The 22,672-nt window shown below is 42.0% G+C and overlaps 1 protein-coding gene across 4 annotated transcripts in view; it reads left to right on the forward strand.

Moving 5' to 3' along the window:
* Positions 1–269: 269 nt before the first annotated feature.
* The window catches only part of GRK3 (G protein-coupled receptor kinase 3), a 122,269-nt gene continuing 99,866 nt past the window's right edge, over positions 270–22,672 (forward strand). The window contains exons 1-2 of one of the 4 annotated variants that reach the window (XM_073790257.1): positions 361–477; positions 5,458–5,539. Coding sequence is in view for 1 of the 4 variants with exons in the window: in XM_033837104.2 (XP_033692995.1) it covers positions 365–477 (113 nt within the window). In the remaining 3 variants the exon portion in view is untranslated. Of the gene's footprint in view, positions 478–5,457; positions 5,540–22,672 lie in introns of those variants that run through there. The other 3 variants (XM_033837104.2, XM_073790258.1, XM_073790259.1) reach the window with 3 other exon arrangements.

The raw sequence follows: 22,672 nt of genomic DNA on the forward strand, positions 1-22,672 counted from the left end.
GGGACGGTGCCCGCAGGGACTGGGTCGGCCGGCGAAGAGGGGGCCGGGCCTGGCCGCTCCGCTCGGGCGCAGAAGAGTACTGGCCGCAGGGCGCGGGCTCCCCGCCGACTCTCGCGGAAGAGGCGGGGGCGGCGGCGCGTGCGCGGGGCCGCGGGCGGCGCGCGGGGGGCGGGGCGGGCGCGAGGCTGAGGCGCGCGGGGCGGTGAGCGGGGCGCGCGGGGGGGCGCGCGGCGGGCGGGGGGCGGGCGGGGGCGCGCGGGGGGGCTGCCCCGGGGCGGCCCCCCCACGTCGGGGCGCGGCGGGCGGCGGCGGCGGGAGCGCGTCCCGTCCGGGTCCTGAGGAGCCGCCGCCGCCGCTCGCCAACATGGCGGACCTGGAGGCCGTGCTGGCCGATGTCAGCTACCTGATGGCGATGGAGAAGAGCAAGGCGACTCCGGCCGCCCGCGCCAGCAAGAAGATCGTCCTGCCCGAGCCCAGGTACCGGCTCCCCGGCCCGCGCCGCCCCCCGCGTTGCCGCCCCCCGTGGCCGCCAGCGACACCCTGCGTCCGGGAGGGTCGGGCGCTCAGCCGCCGCTGCCCCCTCGGCCGGCGACCTCGGGGAGCGGGCGCTGCAGGGCCGGCCTCGCCGTTCCCGTCTCTGAAATGGGGCATCGGAGGGCTGTTGGGGGGACTCCGGGAGAGAGCGCCCCGAAGTGCCCAGCGCGGCGCGTGGCGCGTAGCGAGCGCCCCAGCGAGGTGTGGTGAGGATGTGGTTGTGACTCCGCTGGACCAGCTCCATCCCTGTCGCCCCTTCCTGCCCCATCTCTGCCTCTCGGTCCAGCTCCATCCCTGTAGTCCTCCCTATTTCATTGCTGTGGTTCCTTCCTGCCCCATCCCTGTCCTTCCAGCCCCATCCCCATCCCTGGCCCCATCTCTGTCATCCCTGCCCTCCCCTCCAGCCCCAACATATGGTCCCCTGCCTGCCCCATCCCTGTCCCTCCTTCTGCCCCATGCTTGTCTTTCCCTTGTGCTCCATCCCGGTCGTTCCTTCCCTAGTTTCTGTTCTGTCCCCCATTCCAGCAACGGCCTCCCCTCAGCTCCCTCTGGGCGCCTTAGCTAGGGAGTGCAGGCGAGTTGCCTTTTGCCCCAGGCACTTAAATTGGTGTTTTCAGTGCTTGCTCCCCTTTGAGGTCCACCAGTCCAGTCAGCTTCCTGCACTCCTTTTCTCTTTGGTGCCTCCAGGCAGTAAGGAGTGGATTCTGACCCACCCGATTTTCTTTTTGGTACTAAGTGTGTCACCTGGTGACAGATCCGCTGGTGGCACTTTATTAAAAGGTTGAAATGGGACTCACTTAAAAACGCATGTTGAATGGGTGATTCCAGGCAGGAATTTGTTCTTTAAATTACCGGCAAAGGGGCCGGTTGAATTGGCGAGGGTCTTGGTGAGGTCCATACCAAGTTGTAATTTTTGTCTTAAAAATGATTTATTATTGATGAAGTAGTAAACGGCTTGATTAGTTCATATCATTGGCACCACCCCAGAAAATATCATGCATCAGATTAATAGTGAGTTTCAAATAGTGTATCAAAGGATTAGCGTTGGATTTTTTTTTTCCCCTTAGCTTTCCTAATTAACAGCATCATGAGGGGTACAGCAGATGTGTCTCCTTGACACTAAATAGCTCTTGGTCGATTGATGATAAAAAGAGGCATCTTCTTTATGGTGAATTTAAGACCATGCATTTTTGTAATGTATTGGAATCTAAAACCAAAGCTCTTCTCCATTTGAAAGCATCAGTTCTTCAAGTGTTATATACATCTAAGATTGCTTAAATGTTACCTTGACGTAAGAAAAAAAAGCATCTTTCTTGTGACGCTGAGGGATCATCAGATTATTTTTACAAATCCCTGAGTCCAAGCCCCACGATATAGAAAATATCTTTCCCTTTGCGTTATTTGTTGTGAAAAGTCAAATTGTGTAAACGGAGACGTGCTTCCTGGATGTTTTTTGTCTCGCTTGCCCTTCATAGCCCCTGCCTCTTTTACATTTTGCAGGGAAAAACCTACTTTGATGAGTGAAGACAAGCAGGGAAAGTAAGGGAAGAGTGGAGGCCCTTTGGAGTGTTGTGAAAGCAACACTCCTGTTCCAGACTTTAACATATCCGAAGCTCGCTGATGATCAGTGCTGTTTAAAATTTCTGGCAAGTGGGAAACTGTAAAACAGTAACCCCCAAATGAAACCTGAATTTCATTAAAAAAAAAAACCCCTCTACATTTCTATAAATGTCATATATAGTGCTTAATTTCTTTTCCTCTTTTTCTTCCTTAAGGGCAGGGAGTCCCAAATATATAAAGTGTCTATATGTAAAATCAACAAATCTTAACTCATGGACAGTTCTTTTTGAGGGGGGAGGGTGATATATAATATTACTAAAATTAGGAACTGCTGTTCATTTTTTTTTCTTGGTGTTTTGAACTTAATATGACTTCTGCTTTTTTCAATGTCCCTCTTAAGAACATACTTACGTGCTTAGGGTATTCACTTACTTGTGTGAAGGCCTTTGTTTTCGGTGGCATTCTTTGGTAATGCTTTCTTTTAGGGCAGAATCAGTGACCTGCCAGCAGATTTCTCATGACATTTTAGAACTGAGACATATCAACAGGAGAGTAATTTTAGGAAGCGGCTCTTCAGTAATTGTTATTCTGTTGCTGTTTTGTTTTTAAATAGACTCGAATTAGGCCATTGGAACCTCCTCCAGAGATTCCAATTTGTTTTGAGTTTATCTCAACTGGCTTTAGTTTTGTGCTGTGACCATTTACATAGTAACTGCCACTCCTTGTGCTGTGTTAGGATTCTGGTACATAGAGATTATGAGGTAAAACATCTTGCACGTTTTTTCTCCACGACTGTATAGCAGTTAGTGGCCTACCTGCTCGATTTTGGGATGGGGCTGAGAGGTTGGGGGGATTTCTAGCTCTGGTTAAGCAAGTTAATTTCATCTTGAACTGCCTCAGCATCATGACTCAAAAGCCTGGTGTGATTTCGCTCTTTGGTAAAGGATACAGGTAACATGTTTTCTGATGAGAGTTTCTGTCTCAGCTTCATTTTGGGGTAAGCCCTGTGATCACCAGTCTTGGGCATTCTTGAAAAAGAGGTTTAGCTTTGTATTTTCAGTATCTAAATGGGAAGCATAAAACTTGCCATTGGTCTATCCTGAGTGACTTTTCTTTCCAGCTAATTATTTGAAGCCACTGAGTATTCTGTGTGCTTCCTTATTTCGCTTACTTTGCCTTTTCCCCAGTTTTGCACAGAAAGGCAACAGAATGAAGCAATAGCTAGCTAATTTCAATGAAGTGCGGGGTGTGCAGTCCCCTGCCTATTACGGGAGAATCTCAGAAAATGGAACGTTCCACCCTGGGGAGATTTTGCTTCTCTGAGATGGCAAGAGGCAACCATTTTGTTAGGCTGACACATTATTCAGTTAACGAACCAATGAGTGCAAATTCTGGAAAAGTTGCCTATTTGTTCAAATTATATAGCTGCTTTAGTTTACTGAAACATTTGTCGAGCTAATGTAGCTGATGTGCAGGCCCAGCTCATTCATGTGTGCATGCCAGTTGTTTTATGCCATGTTAGAGAAGAAACGCTTTTATTTAATAGGGTCTAATTCAGAAGCCAAGGCCTACAAAGGGTCAGCATCTTAAGCCCTGGAGGGTTCAAGGCAGCTTTTCCCCTGGGCTCACTACTCTTGTAACTTTTTCCGCACAGAGTGAAATTCAGTTGACTTGAGGTCACACACACTTGCAAGAGGTTGAGTCACATAAAATCCATCTTTCCTCTGGTGTTTCATTTCTGTTCAGTGGACGTTGAAAATTTAGGATCATCCATCACAAAGCTTGTCCTTTCCAAGTGTTCACACGCTATGCTGGGAAGGTCTGAAAACATTTCAAAGAGCCTTTCTAAGTTTCTGGGAGCATTTTAGACCGTCCTGAAAAAGGTGTGTGATACTGTTTATTCCATTAATTCAGTGACTGGTTGTAGAGGTGTTTTCCTGAGCCAAGCAGAGGGCTACTGTGACCACCCTGGCCGCAGCCTCTTCCTTCAAGGGGCTTACAGTCTAGTGGCAAATACACTGGGAGTTGAGAAAGATGTTTCCTTTCATGTGCAGTTGCTTGAAGGTTCTGTTTAACTGTGGACAAGTAGCACGGAGTGGCTTTTGCTATTCTGTATTCACGGAACACATTATATCTGCCCAGTGTCTTATAGTAATTTGTTAATGATCTCCTTTGAAGAGCTATTTAGCTGTAATATATATAGTAATATGGTAGTGTGCATCTTCCTATTTTTAAAACTATCATGGGTAATTGATCTTGAAAAATAGCTCTGTTTTCTTCTGATGTGCAAATGGGGTTTATTCTGTAATTTCCCCAACTCCAGTCAGCGAATGAGCGGTGGGTGACTTGAAAGATTCCCCTCCGTTTGGGTTGGAGGGTATTCTATGCCTGCAAGCCCAACTCTGAACTGAAAAGTTAAGGTTGAAAGAAGGAACAGCCTTCAGGAAGAAAGCACTCTTTATCGTCGATAGGAGCATTTCTATGCATAGAACAGTGGTGGTGGTCTTGCTTCTTTTTCTCTATGCGACACTTTCCAAATGTAATTTGTTTTGACCTTTCAGTTACTACTTCATTCTCGGTCAAAGTTAATTTGTGCCAGCGACTTGAAGATGTAAGTGTGGTGTGTGATCGGCAATTCTTAGAAATAGACGTTCCAGTGCAATCAGTTTGGGACCCAGAATATGCTCAAGTCAAGCATTGTGAAAGGCTTTGCATCGAGAGCCCAGTCGATGTCTTTGAGGTACAGGCAGTCCCAGCTTTTAGAAGCGATGTGTTCTCAGAGACAGCCTCTTAAAAACACCTCCTCGGTACACTGAATCGGGTTTTGCCAAACATCTGTGTGGACGGGGACGGACACTGTTGGATCAGATGTCACAGCTCAAAGAAGGGACGCTTCCGTCTTTATCGTGGCAAGCAGAGTAAGAGATGCCACGGAGTAGAGAGGGCACCGGGGTCCCTGCAACCCCGACAAGCGAGAGAGAAGTTTAAATTCCATGAAGTAGTGATATGACAACTACCATTTGCCGAGAGCTCGCCCTCTGCCAGGCAGTTTGCATCGTGAGTACATCTGTTCCCCACAACGGTCCTATCAGGTCGTTAGCATCAGCTCCGTTTTCCCAAAGGAGCAGGTGCTCAGGGAGGTTTAGGAACTCAGTCCAGGTGACAGCTGAATGTGGCCGAGGCAGGTGCAGGATTCAAGCCCAAGTTTCCCAGAATCTGGGTCCTTTCCACCTTGCTATGCTGTCTCACCAGAAAGAATAGCGAACACTCCCACGTCTCATTTTGCAGGGAATGGATGAAATAGCGAAACTTTTTTTTTTTTTTTGGTTGGGGAAAAATCATTCTGCGTGCCGATTCGATCAGCTGCCAGGGTGGCATTGGGAAAGTCAGGACCGACCTCACAGACTGATCGAGACCCGCTATTCCTCTGGGACCTGCGAAAACGGTAATTATGACTAAGTGAATAAGCAGTTTCTGCCTTTTTCCCAGGAGGAGCTCAGGGGTTAAATGCCTGTTCTGTTTAATAGGAGAAGGGCAATCTTGCTGCTGTTAATGAGAAATTGTATAATAATAGACCGCCTCACCCCCTGGCCACCCAACAGGATTTCTCTCTTTTATCATTTAGAAAAAAAGGGCAGCTCAGGCTGCTTACCTCCCACCTGCCCCCCACCCCCAATTTTCCATATCTGAGAAAAGGGTAAAAGGGACAAAACAATATTTTTGGCTTTATTTGCAGTAAAAATCACTTTCTCATTCAAATAATCTTCCTCTGTTAATAAAACTGTGTATTTGAAGATGGCTGTAGGTGAAAATGCATTCTGTGTGCCTGATGGTCTGTCCTCAGTCTCTGGACTTGAGTGGTGGGGAGATGGAAATGATGTACTTGGCAACTTTTGCTTTCTGGTTGTTGAATCATTTGTCAGCTAAGTCATTTGCATGCTAATGAGGTTGTTCTGGACCGCCTCTGCTTCTCCTCTTTTTCACTTCTTTATCCTTCTCTGTTTTTATCACTGATTAGAAGTTAGAACCCCTGGGCCTTTTGGGACTGCTGTATGGGTCTGAAATGCAGCAGGCTCCCCATATCCTGTAAATATTTCTCCTAATTTTGGAAGTCTTCTTTTGGGTCACCTGTGCTTTGGCTTCAGTGTGAAGCAAAAGCACACTGTAGTACTTTATAGGACCATAACGAAAAAGCCCCTTAGAGAATACAGTGAAAATATTTTTGCAGCTCATATGTTTTGTGACTGATTGTTTGTAAGAGTCAGCTTTGACCCAGCCTTGGACTTGTACTCTTTTGCTCTCATTTCCTTCTTCCAGGGTTTCAGGAGCAGGAAAAAGTGATTTTATGAAAGTAGCCCATATGAAAGTAGCCTGGCCAGACCTTTATCCTTAGTGAACTTGAAGGCCAGTTGTCATCACTGGCCCCTCATTTTCCTGTGCCCTCCCTCCTACCTGCCGTACTGTACTAAAAGAGAAAGTTCTAGACTAGGAAGTATGACCCTGATTCCACTGGCAATTTGCCATGGGCCGTTGGTAAGTCACTTAAATTCAGTTCAGTATTAAATTCAGTGTATTCAGTTTCCCCATCTGTACAATATGATATCTATTCCTTTTTGATCACAGAATGTCCAAATAAAAATCTGTCTCTTGAGAGCATTTTCTATCCATACATTTGTGAGCAGGAGAGAACATTCATTTCAAACACAGAAAACTCAAGAGAAAAAAGATCGGAAGCAGTGTGAAAAGATAATTTTACTTTAATTTAATTTATTGGTTGTGATTTATATGCAGTATGAGACATAACACCTTAAAAAAAGTACAAAACAGTAGGAGATAAAAGCAGTATTGCACGGAGACCCTTGTGCCACGTGCTCAGAGGGGGTGGGCTCGGGAGGCAGGACTTCTGAAAAGTTAGAATGTTGACCCCTAGACCCATAAGTAGGTGCATTTCCCAGATTTCTCCTCAGTGTTCTTCCTGTAGCTGTTTGTTGTAATACTGTTTGTCTAGAACCTTCTGCATGTGGTGCTTTGCGTGGTTCTTTTCCTTTCTTTCCTCCTTCCTCCCTGTTTTCTTCCCTCCTTCTTTCCCTCCCTTTTTCCCTCCCTTTACTTCCTTCCATCCATCCATCCATCATCCAGTAGGCTCTGGGCTATATTGGCTTCAGTACCTAAGAGTTCACAAGCGTGCCACTTTTAAATATAGATAACTAAGCAATTAAGAGAGTTGACATCCTCAAAAGGTCTTTGCTTCAGTAAAATGCACCAAAAATCATAATCTAAAAGCAGCTGGCTTCAGCGTATTAGGCATAAGATGATGCACTCTAGTCTTCCTCAGACATTCAAAGATCGCATCTTAACAACATAGCATTGTCATATCTCATGTTTGAAAAGATCTTGGAGGGCATCCAGTCTAGTCCTGCATTGGGTGGGCGACCTCCCTCTCTAGCATCCAGCCAGGGTCATCTTTGGGGAGCATCTCTGGAAGCTCCGTGGTGTTGGAAAGCTCTCTTTGTAATTCATTCTGCACACAGGTCTCTTGCTCTCCTTTTGTCGGCTTGCAAAACAAGTTTAATCCCGCCCCAAAGTAATGCATCTTCAGACATTTGAAGGCAGCTACCCCAGCCCAGAGTGGCTGCTATGGGAAGCTGTCCCCCGTTCCTTTAGTTGTTCCTCATATCATGCTGAAGTCTGCACATTGCTCTGTAATCCACGCTCATCAGTCTGAACATTACCTAGCTGAGTAAGAATATTAAAATTGATGAAGACTAAAAAGGTATCTGCAGAGTTACTGTAATGAATTTAGTGAAGGCAAAACTGTTAAATCCAAAATCAAGTGTATGGTCAAGTCCCTTTAAAAGTTCCATTATAGGGAGAACCTTTTTGGTTCCTTGAATGATTTTAAAATACATTATACCGGTTTGATTAGGGGATTGTTTCCATTAGTCAAAGTTTGGAAGTTAGGCATGGGTTACATGTGTTTTGTGACAGTGGCTGCCCTTTGCCAAGTGCAAAGTGGGTGCTAGGCACTGTGTATTTCTTAGATAATCATGGGCTAAACTATTTCAGGAAGAAAACGAGCTTCAATTAAGTTGAAAAGATCATCTTCTGAGGGTGAGAGAGCGTATGTTTCATATATTCCAAAACTTACAACTCTGGTAGCTGTGGGAAGCAGCAAGTTTCTTCATTTGCAGCAAGAAAACTTTCTTGATTAACACCTCCTTGGTATTTGTATTTTGTGTCATTAAGTCAATCCGTTGCTCTTTATTATCTAGAAAGGTAACTGGTTATATTTTCAGGTCATTTGTTTTAAATTTTCTATATCTGTATTGCTTTCAATAAGGATTTAAGTTAAAAATGAACTGAGATGGGAAGGCATTTACACAGCTGTTAAATACTGCAGGCTTTCATTTTGCATCATGAAAATGTTTAAGGCTTTGATGACATTTTCGATGTATCTTCTTTGAAAAGTACAAGGCTTTTGCTGTTGGGTGTAAGGGTGGGGGGCGTCTATACCCCATGTAGAAATGGAACTAACCCTAATTGAAAAGGTCAAGGGACTTTCATATTCATCCTTTTTTTTTTTTAACATCTTTATTGGAGTGTAATTGCTTTACAGTGGTGTGTTAGTTTCTGCTGTATAACAAAGTGAATCAGCTATACATATATCCCCATATCTCCTCCCTCTTGAGTCTCCCTCCCACCCTCCCTATCCCACCCCTCTCGGTGGTCACAAAGCACCGAGCTGATCTCCCTGTGCTATGCCGCTGCTTCCCGCTAGCTAGCTATTTTACATTTGGTAGTATATCATATTCATCTTTAAAAGGCCCTGCTTTTTTCACCTACATGTACTGTTTCTTTTCTCATAATGACACCCTAACTGGGACAGGGATTATGCAATAATCACCACAACATTAAGCGTAGAGTAGAGTGTAAAGTTTTCCTGCTCTCTTTTTGTGTTCCATTTTGGAACCGCTCCTTCTGTTTTGTTTCCAGTGGCTGTGGAGGAAAATTTATTATTTTATGCAAAACATCCCAGGTAGAATTGGGCTAGGAGGGGAAGGTGTTCTCTGCACAATAGTAGTTTCCAAGCAAGGGATGAGAGGATGCTTATGTTAATAACCCCCACCCCCACCCCCGCCCCCGCCCCTGCCCCTCCAAAGAAAAAACTGTAAGAGTTTTGTGTTCAGGGATTTCTTAGGGTTTAATCATTTGGTTTCTTTCTTTCTTTTTTTTTTTTAATTCCACGTGGAAAATCAGCCAGCCTCTTTATGTTTGTGTCCTTTAAATAAAATGCCCTGCTTGAGAGGGGATTGGTATTTCAAATTAATTATTTTTTTACAATTCAGGTTACTCTGTAAGAGAAGCTTATTTTCTCTGGCCATGTCATGCTGGAACAGTTTGATGAACTGGAGGCTGGACGCTCCTTCCTGTAAGATCAGAATTTGAAGTTAAACATTAGGGCCTGTGGGTGTCTCACAAGTCTCTGGTATAGGGTAGATGGTGGCAGAACAGCAGAAAAAGCCAGACTCCAGTTCTGAAGGGCCTCAGTGGTTCTAACCTGATAACATTCTTTCCCTGCTCTTAAGAAACAGTCTCCAGACCTGGGGTGTGGATTGGATCAGTATTACAATGATCATGATGGGAGATCTACTTGCTGGGCTTAACAGTTAGGTCTGACTGTGTTAACTTGTTAAACCCAATGACATCTGATGGTCATCTGTTTCATATTTATGCAAGAGATTTGAATTCAGAGCACAAAAAACCCCACTAATACTTGTATATAGCGCCTGGTAGTTTTACACGTATTGACTCTTTCTTGTTAGTTTTTACAGTTATTCTCTGTAGTTGGTAGACATTTGAAAAAGAAAAAAGAAAATTACTCCAGACATGTCCATGTGGAGACAATGAGAGGGGTATTTTGTCTGTTTGGGGGAAAGCTGGTACTCTCCTGGGACACCAGTGTCTTTCCTGTGGTCCTGGGGGCTTCCCCCTGCCCTTCAGACTCAGAAACTGGATTCTGTCATGGCACTGAGTCTCTCTCTGCCTCTTACTGTGAAGTTCACATCCATCAGCTGAGTCGGCCTGACTAGCGCCTTCTCTTCTCTTCTTCGAGCCCGGTGGTTCTTATTTAAAGACCCCTTTGAGAATCCGACGAGGTAGAGGCTCCCACCCCTCAAAGTGCACTGACTCACACGGTCGATTTACCTGAAAAGCCAGACTGTAGGTGGAGTGTCGGATTTGCTGCTTTACCCTCAGCACTCATTCTCAGGAGCCTTGTGCCTGAAGTCCCCATGACCGGAGAGTTCTCCCCTGCAGGCGGCCCTCGTGGAAGTGATGCTGTCCTCAGAAGGTGACACAGGTGGCGCAGGCCTGTGGCTGGAGGGGTCAGAAGGCCTAGCCCCCTGGCTCGGCAGCTGCAGTAGCTGGGACCAGGTCATTTCTCCAGGGGGTGGCTTTACCCTGGATGTGGAATCCTGGAATTCCCTGACAGTGAGAGGCCCCTGTCCACATATTCATGTTTCCTGCTCTCACTGGTGCCAGGCCCCCACTGGATTCGATCCTAATTTATATTTAGGATATAAATTCCTGTGACACATTGTATGGAGATACAGAACGTCCCGCATCTCAAATAACTGAAGCCACAGCTTGTTAGCCAAGGAGCCTTTGGCATTTCTCTGCCCTTTGTGTTACGTGTTGATTTAAAATTTTCATTCTCCGAGAGCAAGCTTTTGCCCTTATTTTCAGATTCTTGGAAACGGCTCCACAATACTCATCATCCCCGTTTTAGGAGGAAGTTCAGGTTCAGAGAGAAGCTGATTGCTCAGGATCACCTTGATAGCAAACGGCACAGTTGAGCCTCAGTTCAAATTCTGTGCATTTTAATAGACAACCTCAGACTGCCTTCCACCACATGAATCTTGTAAACAAAGAAGTTTCTTGGATTTGGGTAGCGGAACATTGTCAATTTCAGATGCTAGTAACACAGTTTGAAATGCATTGTCTTCGTTCATTTGGGTGATCTACTACAGGGATCTGATGAGGTGATCCAGTAGCTTACATATATTGATACTTTCATTATTTTCCTACCTCAGACACACTTTTGTAATTTCAGATGCACCCGTATTTCAAAAGCAAAATTAAAATTCACGTCTCTCCCTGTCTGTAGGTAAATGGGGATCTTTGGCTTGAACATACTTGTCAGTTACTCTAGATGCATTAAGGATTTTTTTATGTTACATTTATTAATCTTGTTAGTGGTACCTTCTACATTGTGGTAGAAAATAAATGAAGCAGGTTGCCTATTAAACCTTCACACAGAAAGGTCGTTGAGCTCACATTGGGATGGGGTTCTGTTTGTCAGAGACACTTTAGTGACCCAATCCACAGCTCAACTTCTTCACCTGCTCTCCCCGAAAAAGAAATTCCCCAGGTAAAACGCCTTATTGATCACTACTGGCAGTGAAAATGGAGGACCAACTCTGTCTCTGGAAAGCGGCAATGAAAAAGGTAAAGAATTAAGCATTTATCTTACCTTTCAGTACGAACTACATTTTAAGGTAACCAGAACTCCCTCATTGGTCATGGGAGATTCATCTTTACAGAAGAATAGCAGCAAATCAGAAGGAATGATGGAATTAGAAAAAGAAATCATCGTTTTGCAACTTTTACTGAAAGTATTGATTTAGGCAAAGATCATCAGTGTATGAAACCACTAAATGAAAGGTAGATGGGGGAATTTTAAGTGGAGAGGTCAGACTCTCACCATCTGAATTTTCACATCACTAACGTTGGGGCTCAGGACAGGCCGACCCCAAAATAGGCCAAAGTGGCGTACTGATTATTTTGAATTAAGGTTACTTAAGAAACAACCAATGGAAGAAGAACACTTTGACCCTCCTTTGTCTCCAGAAAGCAGGAAATAAATCTCCCATGTGAAAGGTACCCTCCCCGCCCCAGGAGGTAGAGAGACATCCTTATCACCAGAGATGGCAAATTCGGCCCCGTGAAAAGGCTGTGTAAACAAACCTTGTTATTACTTCTTCACTAATTTATGACCCGAAGCCCAAATGTCTTTGTCTTGTCGGTTCTTCACAGATTTATTGTTTCTTCGTCTAAGAAGTATAAAAGCCACCTGCTTTGGTCCTTTCTTTAGGTCCTATTTCTGTGAGACTTCTGTACCTATGAATTAAATTTGTTCTTTTCTCCTGTTACTCTGTCTTGTGTCCATTTAATTATTAGACCGGCCTAAGGAACTCAAGAAGGGGAGGGGGGAACTTCCCCCTCCCCAACGCTGAGGAGAAATAAATGCGTCTCCTTGTATGGGGCAATATGAAGACTATGTAGTGAGTATTCCTGCCCCCAAAGGTGGACTTGCACGGACTCAAGCTCAGAGCTGACTTTCAGCTCACAGGACACACGGAGGTAGAAGAACAGATTGAGTGACCTTATGAGGAAGCAAACAGGCAAATCCAGAATGGGGGGTTTTCCTCCAGGACTGCGGTCCTGGTTTCCTCAGTAAGTCACTGGCATGAAGATAAAAAGTGGGTGGTGGGGATGGACGGGTGCTCGAGAGTAAAACAGATTTCAGAGATATAATCATCAAATGAATGTGTGGATCTTGATTTGATCTTGATTCAAACCCAACTGTATGAAAGACACCTCTGAGAGAATCCTGGAAGTTTGGTTTAGGAAATGGGTATTAGATCTTCAGGATTTATTGTTACTTCCAGGGTGGGGTTGGGAAGTGATAACGGATCATGCTTATTGGAAGGAAAATGTCCATAGTTTTTAGAAATGCAGATAGAAGTGGTAAACGTAAAACAACATGTAGTCTGAGATTTGCTTTAAAACGCTTTAAAAAAACGGAGGAAAAGTGAAGGGGAGGATGAACGTAGCAGACTAAAATCTTGATAACTGTTCCTGAGGTGTTGATTGACGGGTTATGGGCATTCATTCTACCATTCTCTACTTTTCGCATGTTTTTTTTTGGCGGTACGCGGGCCTCTCACTGTTGTGGCCTCTCCCGTTGCGGAGCACAGGCTCCAGACGCGCGGGCTCAGCGGCCATGGCTCACGGGCCCAGCCGCTTCGCGGCATGTGGGATCTTCCTGGACCTGGGCACGAACCCGTGTCCCCTGCATCGGCAGGCGGACTCTCAACCACTGTGCCGCCAGGGAAGCCCTACTTTTTGCATGTTTGAAAAATTTTACAAGAATTTTTAAAACCAGTAGAGAAGATCGCTTTGTGTGAGGATCAAGGCTATCTTCGGGTAGGGCTGACGATAACCTCGTTGTTGTCCCAATGTCACCTGTAACCAGCACTGGTGACTTAGGATATAAATTCCTGTGACACATCGTATGGAGATACAGAACGTCCAGCATCTCAAATAACAGACTGAAGGAAGGCTGATGTGCTTTTTGGAAACTGCATTAGATGACTGAAAGAGAGCCTCTGTGACACTGATTGCAAAGATATGGATAGAGTTGTAATAAATGCATTTGCAACCAGAGTTCTGACTCATCCAAGTCGTGTGGACAGATTTACAACCTTTTGACTGGAAGACTTCTCATCGAAGGATGAGAAAAAAAAAAAAGATGGAAAAAGATTATCCAAGAGAGAAAGCATATTAAGACGTGAAACTTACTGTATCCATTTACTCACTGAGTATGGAAGACTTCACTGAGCCTCATTCAGTCATGAATATCTATTAAATCATAGCTCTGATGTTTACATTTAGCATGCTATTTAAGATGATCTATCCTGTAAGCATACTTTCCGTGCCTAATGAGACTCTGCAATGTAATTCTCTCTCACTGAGGTTACTTTAACAACTTTCTATTTTTAAATTATGTGACTATTAACTTGTCAAAGCATTTCAAAATAATTTATTTATTTATTTATTTATTATTTTTTTTTGCGGTACACGGGCCTCTCACTGCCGTGGCCCCTCCCATTGCGGAGCACAGGCTGCGGATGCGCAGGCCCAGCGGCCATGGCCCACGGGCCCAGCCGCTCCGCGGCATGTGGGATCTTCCCGGACCGGGGCACGAACCCGTGTCCCCTGCATCGGCAGGCGGACTCCCAACCACTGCGCCACCAGGGAAGCCCTCAAAATAATTTCTTTAAAAGAAGTGTTTTCTAATGTGTTGCTCTAAACCAGACCTCACCAACAAATTACCAATAAGACTGGTATGAAGAAAAACAAAACTTTAAGAGAAGTCAAAACAAATCTGGATAAATGGGAGAGTTACAAGATATTTCTAGACAGGAAGACTCAGTATTGAAAAGATGTCAGTTCTCTTCAAATTAACCTATCCCAATCAGAATCCACGTGAGAATTTTAAAGAATGTGATAAGCTGATCCTCATTCATCTAGAAGAGAAAAAAGGGCAAAAATAACCAATAAAATTTTGAAAAAGTTAAGCAGCAAGGGTCTGCCCTACCGAATATAAAACGTTGCTATAGGAAATAAAACAGTGTGGTCTTGTTACAGGCACAGACACATAAGTCTCGTTTCAGGCACATAAGACACATAAGTGGCAGCGCATGCAAAAATCTCCTTGTATGCATATTTATATTCATCTATATGGTAAAATTGGAATTTGGCGTATGAGCAAAGGTAGCATTTTGAGTCTGTCGGGGAAGGGATTGTGCATGATAGCTGGCCATCAGGTAAAGTCATAACCCCTCCACATTGTAAAAAAATAAATTCCCGAGTAAAAAAAAATAAATTCCTGAGCTCTGATGAGATGATCATCAAAATATTAAAAATAGAAAAACATGAGAGAATATATTTTTGTTACTCTGGGATATAAAAGGCTGTCCCAGGTGAACCCCAAACCTGGAAACCATAAAGGAGAAAATGAATGAATACATGACACAGATGAAGAGTTCTTGTGTGATAAGTGGTATCACGTACCAAATTAAAAGATGAGTAGTTGAAAAATTCCACTGGATGATCTTATACGGAGCAAGTTTTACTTTGTAAATCTGTTTGCCTAGAGAGTGCTTGTTCTCTGAGGTTCTGGCCTGGTTCACATTGTCTTAGGGAAGAACTGTGGGAGACAAGGAAGCTCAGCAATTGTATCCAAGTCAGCATTTTTGCCAGTTGTAGAAACAAAATGTCATCTGTCAGTCCTTGGAAAGGAAGTGTTTGCTTTATATATTTATTCATTTTTTGACCACACTGCAAGGCACGTGGGATCTTAGTTCCCCGACCAGGGATCGAACCCGAGCCGCCTGCAGTAGAAGCGCAGAGTCTTTACCACTGGACCGCCAGGGAAGTCCTGAAGTGTTTGCTTTAAAAAAAAAAAGCCATGAAAAGCTGGACATTAATCTCGAGGGTGGTAATTTAGGTATTCTCGCGTAGTTAGAAAAATAAGTGAGTCCAAAAGTGGACGCTGTATGTTGTCTGGCAGTTTTCTCTGTGTGTGTTTCTTTTTAACCTGCTGCCGTCCTTTGTCCGTTTCCTTCAATTATTCGGTGCAGGCTGGCATGGCTTATCAGATGCTGCACGAGTGGTCCCGTTGCTTTCTCTGTCACCTCATCTTTGCCAGGGGCCCCTTGGGATCCGGAGTTCAGCTGTGTTGCACTAGACTCTGTAGGCCCCTGTGATTGCCCCTGTTGACACGTACCTGTGACACTGCGTTGGGACTCCCTGCTTACTCCACTGTCACCCCGCTAGACATGGCAGAGACCACGGGCAGAGACCGGGTGGACCCACTGTGTATTCTGAGTGTCTTGCACAGTGCCTGGCTCGTGGAAAGGAGACACTTCCTCTCTTGGATGAACGAGTGAGTAAGTGAACAGGCGATGGATACGGAGGTGTGTATGTTTACAATACACTGTGGGAAGTGATACAGTGGTGCCTGACACGCAGTGGAAACCGAAGCAAGAGGGCTTGCCTCTGTAGGGGTTGGCGAAGGCCAGTGACCCTGACCTGGATCCTGGAGGCTGAGCAGGTTTTCACGTGAGGAGAGGCATTAGTGGGAATGGCATTAACAGAATTACAGAGCAGTGAAGAAATCCTGCGTGGCTACCGTGTGAGGACAGAGGGAAGATATGGTTGATGAGGTAGCCTGGGGCCTCTTTGGAAATGCTCCCCATAACGTGCCAGCAAGTTTGGACATTGGGCAAAATGTGAGGCCCTTGGGATCTTTTTTTAAAAACTTATTTTATTGATTTAAATCAATAAAATTTATTTTATTGATTTAAATCAGTAAAATTTATTTTATTGATTTACAGTGTTGTGTTAATTTCTGCTGTACAGAAAAGTGATTCAGTTATACATATATATGCATTCTTTTTCATATTCTTTTCCATTATGGTTTATCGCAGTATATTGAGTCTAGTTCCCTGTGCTATACAGTAGGACCTTGTTGTTTATCCATTCTCTATATAATAGCTTGCATCTGCTAATCCCAAACTCCCAATCCATCCCTCCCCCTCTCCCCTTCCCCTTTGGCAACCACAAGTCTGTTCTCTATGTCTGTGAGTCTGTTTCTGTTTTGTAGATAAGTTCATTTGTGTCGTATTTTAGATTGCACATGTAAGTGGTATCATACGGTATTTGCCTTTCTCTGTCTGACTTACTTCTCTTAGTATGATAATCTCTAGGTCCTTCCATGTTTCTGCAAATGGCATTGTTTCATTCTTTTTTATGGCTGAGTGATATTCCATTGTATATATATATACCACATCTTCTTTACCCATTCATCTTTTGATGGAAACTTAGGTTGTTTCCATGCCTTGGCTATTGTAAATAGTGCTGCTATGCCTTGGGATCTCTTAAATGAGAGAATTCCATGAAAAATGGCTCTTAGGAACAAGGAGGATGCTCCCGGCCCTCCCACGGACTCTGCTTGGCTCCAGTTTTCCCATCCTCTGATGCTTATTCCACACAGACAGCAAGGTAGCCATCAAATGAAGCTGCTTCTCTGTTGTTGCTGATACAAACGTATTTTGAGAGAAAGATAAATGGATTCAAAAATGATTATTGTAACCAATTTGAAGGAACGGTTTAGATCACAAAGTTTTAGTAACTCTGATTAGGTAAACTTGATGAACCCATAACTTTGTTCATCCTTCATACTGTATCTGTTCGGGGTAACTTTTGTATTGATGGTGTGGTTGTTTTTTTGTGTTTTTTTTTGCCAGAGAAGTTCAATTATGTTTAGTGTCACTTTAATATTAGGTAATATATTGCAAAAGAAAAGGCATTAAAAACAGGATGTGGATTGTCAAAATATTGGAGGAAAAACCACAAAGGAATTCACATTTAGCTTAATTGGGCTGTGGTCTCCTGAATGTAGATCGTCTCACGTGCTGTTGTTTAATGCTATGCAAATTGCATACAAGACTTTTCTGTCAAAGATCTGGTGAACCGAGGAACCTTGGGAAGAGCTGACAGTATGAAAACTCCTTTTGGGGGAGTTGAATCTTGGTATGATTGCTTAGTTACCCTATCTTAAAAAAAGCCTGCCTTTTGGGTTTCTTGACGGTCGTAACGATAACAGCTCTTATTTAGGCAGGGCTTCTAACAAAGCCATCTTGCTTAATCTTCACAACTACCTTATGTGCGAAGAGTTTTTTAGGTGATGTGTCACATATTATTTGAAATATTTGCTTAGACGCATTTTACTTTGGACATCAGAATAGAACAGAATTAAACTTCACATAGAATATAGAGACTTTTAATAATGGGAGGTATCCACAGTCATCCTTTGGCCAGTAGAGAGCAGATATCTGCTCTTTAAACTACTTTAGTAGTAGAAAAAATTTTTAAATTATGATACAATATTTATTATACTTACCTTGCATTTATGTAGCAGAACCCCAGTAGGTCATGACAGGTAGGGTTGGTATATCACCAACCAGTTGGTATTAAATAAAAAAAAACCATTATGCCCTCAATCGGTATAGTATTATACATAGTAAGTATATATGCTTATTTTGATGAGGCATGTAAAGTAATGGTCCAGGAATCTGGAGGCCATATTTTGATTTTTTTAAACTTTCTGTAATCAAAATTTCAAACATGTACAGGAGAGAATCATACAATAAATTTGTTGCCACCACTCAGCTTTATCAGTAATCAACACGTAACCAATCTTGTTTCATCCATACATTGTTTCCTTTAGGTTATTTTGAAGCATACCTAGACATGGTATATATCATTTCATCTGTAAATATTTCTGTATTTCTAAAAGATAAGAGCTCCTAAATTACCCAACATAAGCATAACACATTGCTACTGCTAAAAAAGTGATACTTGCTTAATATCATAAAATATTCAATCTGTATTCACATTTCTTCAGTTTTTTTACAAGAAATTTTTTTACTTGAATTGAGTTTTAAATAAGGTTCGTATGTTACACCTGATTGTTATTTCGTTCAAGTCTTTTTTGAACTATAGGTTCCCTGTCATTTTCCCTCTTGAAATTTTTTGTTGAAGAAACTGGGTCATCTGTTGTGTAGTTTCCCACACCCAGGATTTTGCTGATTGCATCCTTGTGGTATGATGATGATGATAATATCTCCAGCTTTATTGATGTAATTCATGTGAAATAAACTACACGTATTTCAAGACTGCCCCCAGATGCCAGCTGCAATGTGTCTAAGGTCTACCTGCATTTCTGCCTGACTGACTACACATTTTGGGCTTCCCATGACCTTCTTAGGTTTGAGATTTCACTAGAACAACTCACAGAACTCGAGAAAGTCCTACGCCTATGATTATTTTTACTGTAAAGGGTACATCTCAGGAACTGCAAAGTGGTTGTTACGTAGGGCAAGGCCTCATGGGAAGAAGCGGAGTACGGAGCTTCCACACCCTCTCCAGGAGTGCCACCCTCCCAGCACATTGACGGGTTCATCAACCTGGAAGCTCTCCAGACCTCATCGTTCTAGAGTTCTTATTCAAGTTTCATTACACAGGCCCCATTGATTAAATCATTGGCTGTTAGTAACTGAACTGAGTCTCTAGCCTCCTGGAAATCAAGTGGTAGGGCTGAAAGTTCCAATCGTCTAATCACATGATTGGTTCCTCTGGCGATCACTCCTGTCCTGAAGTGATCTAGGGTTTTTCCAAGTCACCTCATTAGCATAAACTCAGGTATGGGTGAAAAGGGCTCCTTATGAATAAGACATTCCTGTCACTCAGGAAATTCCACCGGTTTTAGGAGCTCTGTGCCAAGAAGCAGGACAGAGACCAAATATCAATACATATATTTTTAATGTTACTGTGTATATCATTTCCCAAAGTTTGCTCTTGCCTCTTTGTTATCAAACAATATGTACTCTTTTTTTTTTATTTTTTAAATCTGGCTCCTTTTACCCAGAATAATTTTTTTGAGATCCACCCGTGTTATATCAGTAATGTATTCCTTTTCATTGTTGAATATTATTATATTATATGGATATGCACTCATTTTTATCCATTTGTTCACCTATTGGGGGCACTTGGGTTGTTTCCAGTTTTTGATCATCACGAGTGAAGCTGCTGAGAACATTCATGTACAGGTCTTTGTATGGGTGTATGCTTTCATTTCCCTGGGGTAAATACCTAGAAGTGGAATTGATGGGATTTTATAGTGGTTTGTGTTTAACTTATTACGAAACTGCCCAATTGTTTTCCAAAGTGTTTGTTTCGTTTTACATTCCCACTTGCAGTGTATGAGGATTCTGGTTATTCCACGTCTTTGCCAATGCGTGATAAGGTCAGTCTTTTCAAATTTTAGCTACTCTAATAGGAGTGTAGTAATATCTCATTGTGATTTTAATTTGCCTTTTCCTAATGACTAATGTTGAGAATCTCTTCATATGCTTCTTTGCCATCCACATATCTTCTTTGGTGAAGTGTCTGTATGCATCATTTGCCCATTTTTTTAAGAGGGTTTTTTGTTTTGTTATTCTTCAGCTTTGAAAATCCTTTATATATGCTGGATACAATTCCTCGATCAGATATATGATTTGCCAGCATTTCCTCTCAATCTGTGGCTTGTCTTTTAATTCTCTCCAGTGCTTTTTGAAGAGCAGAATTAAACCAAAATTCAATAACAGAAGGATATCTGGACATCTCCATATATCTAGAAATGAATCAACTCAGTTATAAATAACTTACAGTTCAAGGAAAAAATATCAAGAGAAATTAGACAATAATTTGAATTGAATGAACATGAAAACAGACTATTAATATCTGTGAGGTACAGTTAAGTCAATGCCCAGAGGAAATTTTATAACTTTAAATGATTATATTAGAAATGTTTAAATTCAGTGATCTGACTTCTTAAGAAATTAGAAAAGTACCAAATTAATCCCACATGTAAGTTGTAAGCATTTAAATAACGGAGTGGAAATCAATGAAATATAAAATATAAATAATAGAAGAAAATGAATGAAACAAAAACTAAAGAGCAGTACAGTTGATAAACGTCTGCTTAGTTCGATCAAGGGAAAACAAAAGGAAAACACAGTTTAACAGCATAAAGAATGAATGAAGAACTGTCACTAAATCTTACGGACATTAAAAGGGCAATAAAGAAATATGATCAAATTTCAGTAATTTGACAGACTGGATGAATTGGACAAATTCCTTAAAAGATACAAGTTACCAGTACAAGAAGGAATAGAAAATATGAATAGCCCTATATCTATGAAAGAAATGGAATTTGTAATTTAAAACCTTCCCACAAAGAAAATTCCAGGCTCAGATGGCTTCACTGATGAGTTCTATCAAACATTTGAAGAATTAATACTGTCTTACACCAACTCTTTCAGAAAAATTAAATAAAGGAATAATTCTCCTCTCATTTTATGAATCATATTATCTTGATACCAAAACCAGAGAAAGCTATTATAAGAAAAGAACAAGACTTCTACACTGAAAGCTATGAAATAGTAATAAGAGAAATTATAGAAGCTTAGATAAATGGAGAAATATGTCATATTTATGCATAGTACACTTAGTATTATTGAGGTTAATTTCCCCCAAGTTGATCTGTAGATTCAACAAAATCCCCATCAGAGCCTCAGCAGGCTTTTTGTGGGAAGAAATTTCCATGTTGATTTACAAAACTTATATACAGTGAACCTAGGATAGCCAAAAAATAAACAAAAAACAAAACCAAAAGCAATAAAACAAAGTTGAAATGCTTAGGTTACTAAACCTCCTGATTTCAAGACTTACTAAGCCTAAAGCAATCAAGATAATACAGTATTTTTGTAAGGGTAGACATATAGATCAATGCAACAGGATAGTCCAAAGATAGACCTACACGTATTTAGTGTTGAATCAACAAAGATGCCAAGAAAATTCAATGGAGAAGGGATAGTTTTTTCAACAAATGATACCAGAACGACTAGGTATTATAAGGAGAAAAAGAACCTTGGTTCTTACCTTGCATCATACACAAAAATAACAAATGGATCGTAGACCTAAACAAAATGTAAACTTTAAAATTTCTAAGGGAAAATATAGGTTAAAATCTTCATGACCTTGGGATGTGAGAGATTTCTTAGCACAGACCGTCTACCAAAGAAATAATCAGCACATTGGAACTCATTAACTAAACACTTGTTCTTTTAGAAGGACTTCATGAAGGAAATGAAGAGGCAAGGTGCAGAGTGGGAGAAAATATTATTCATTAGGGTAATGCAAATTAAAGTACAAATCAAAATGAAATACTACTACACACCCAACAGAGTGGCTAGAAGTAAAAATATTGACAACCGAAGTATTGGCAACTGGAGCTATCGTATATTGTTGGTGGGAATGTAAAATCCTACACCCAGTTTTGAATGTGGTTCAGCAGTTTCTCATAATGTTCAATATAACTCACCATATGACCAACAGTTTCGCTTCTAGATATTTACCCATGAAAAATGAAAACACATGCCCATAAAAAGACGTATACACAGATATTTAAAGCAGTTTTATTTGTAATAGCCCCAAACTGGAAACAACGCAAATGTCTGTCAACAGGTGAGCAGATAAACAAATGGTAGAATACTCATACAATGACATACTACTTGGCAATGAGAAGGAACTGAATACTTCTGCACACAACAATACGGATGAAGCTTGTTTATGCCGAGGGAAAGAAACCAGACACAAAAGACAACATATTGTATTATTTATATAAAATTCTAGAACTACAGCAAGTCATCTTTATTAACAGAAAAGACATCAGTAGTTGCTCAGATCCTAGAATTTGGGGAGAGTGATTGCAAAGGAGCATCTTTTGGGGTGATAGAAATATTTGATATCTTGATTAGAAGAGTATTATATGTGAAAAACTCATTTAACAGTACACTTAAATGTGCATTTAATTACATGTAAATTATACCTCAATTAGTTTCAAAAAGTAAAAAAAGAAAAAAAAGGAAGGGATAATGCCAAATTGTTGCCCATCATTGGATGATAGAGATTTAAGTTCTACTTTTCCCATTTGGATAATCGCTTTGGGGGTTCACTTATTGAATAATCCCTCCTTTCCCCATTTTTCTGCTTTGCCACTTCTATTATGTATCAAGGTTCCATGTATGTGTGGGTCAGTTTATATGCTTTTGTTCCATTTCCT

The sequence above is a fragment of the Tursiops truncatus genome, chromosome 13, assembly GCF_011762595.2.
Source record: "Tursiops truncatus isolate mTurTru1 chromosome 13, mTurTru1.mat.Y, whole genome shotgun sequence".
NCBI classification, from domain to species: domain Eukaryota; kingdom Metazoa; phylum Chordata; class Mammalia; order Artiodactyla; family Delphinidae; genus Tursiops; species Tursiops truncatus.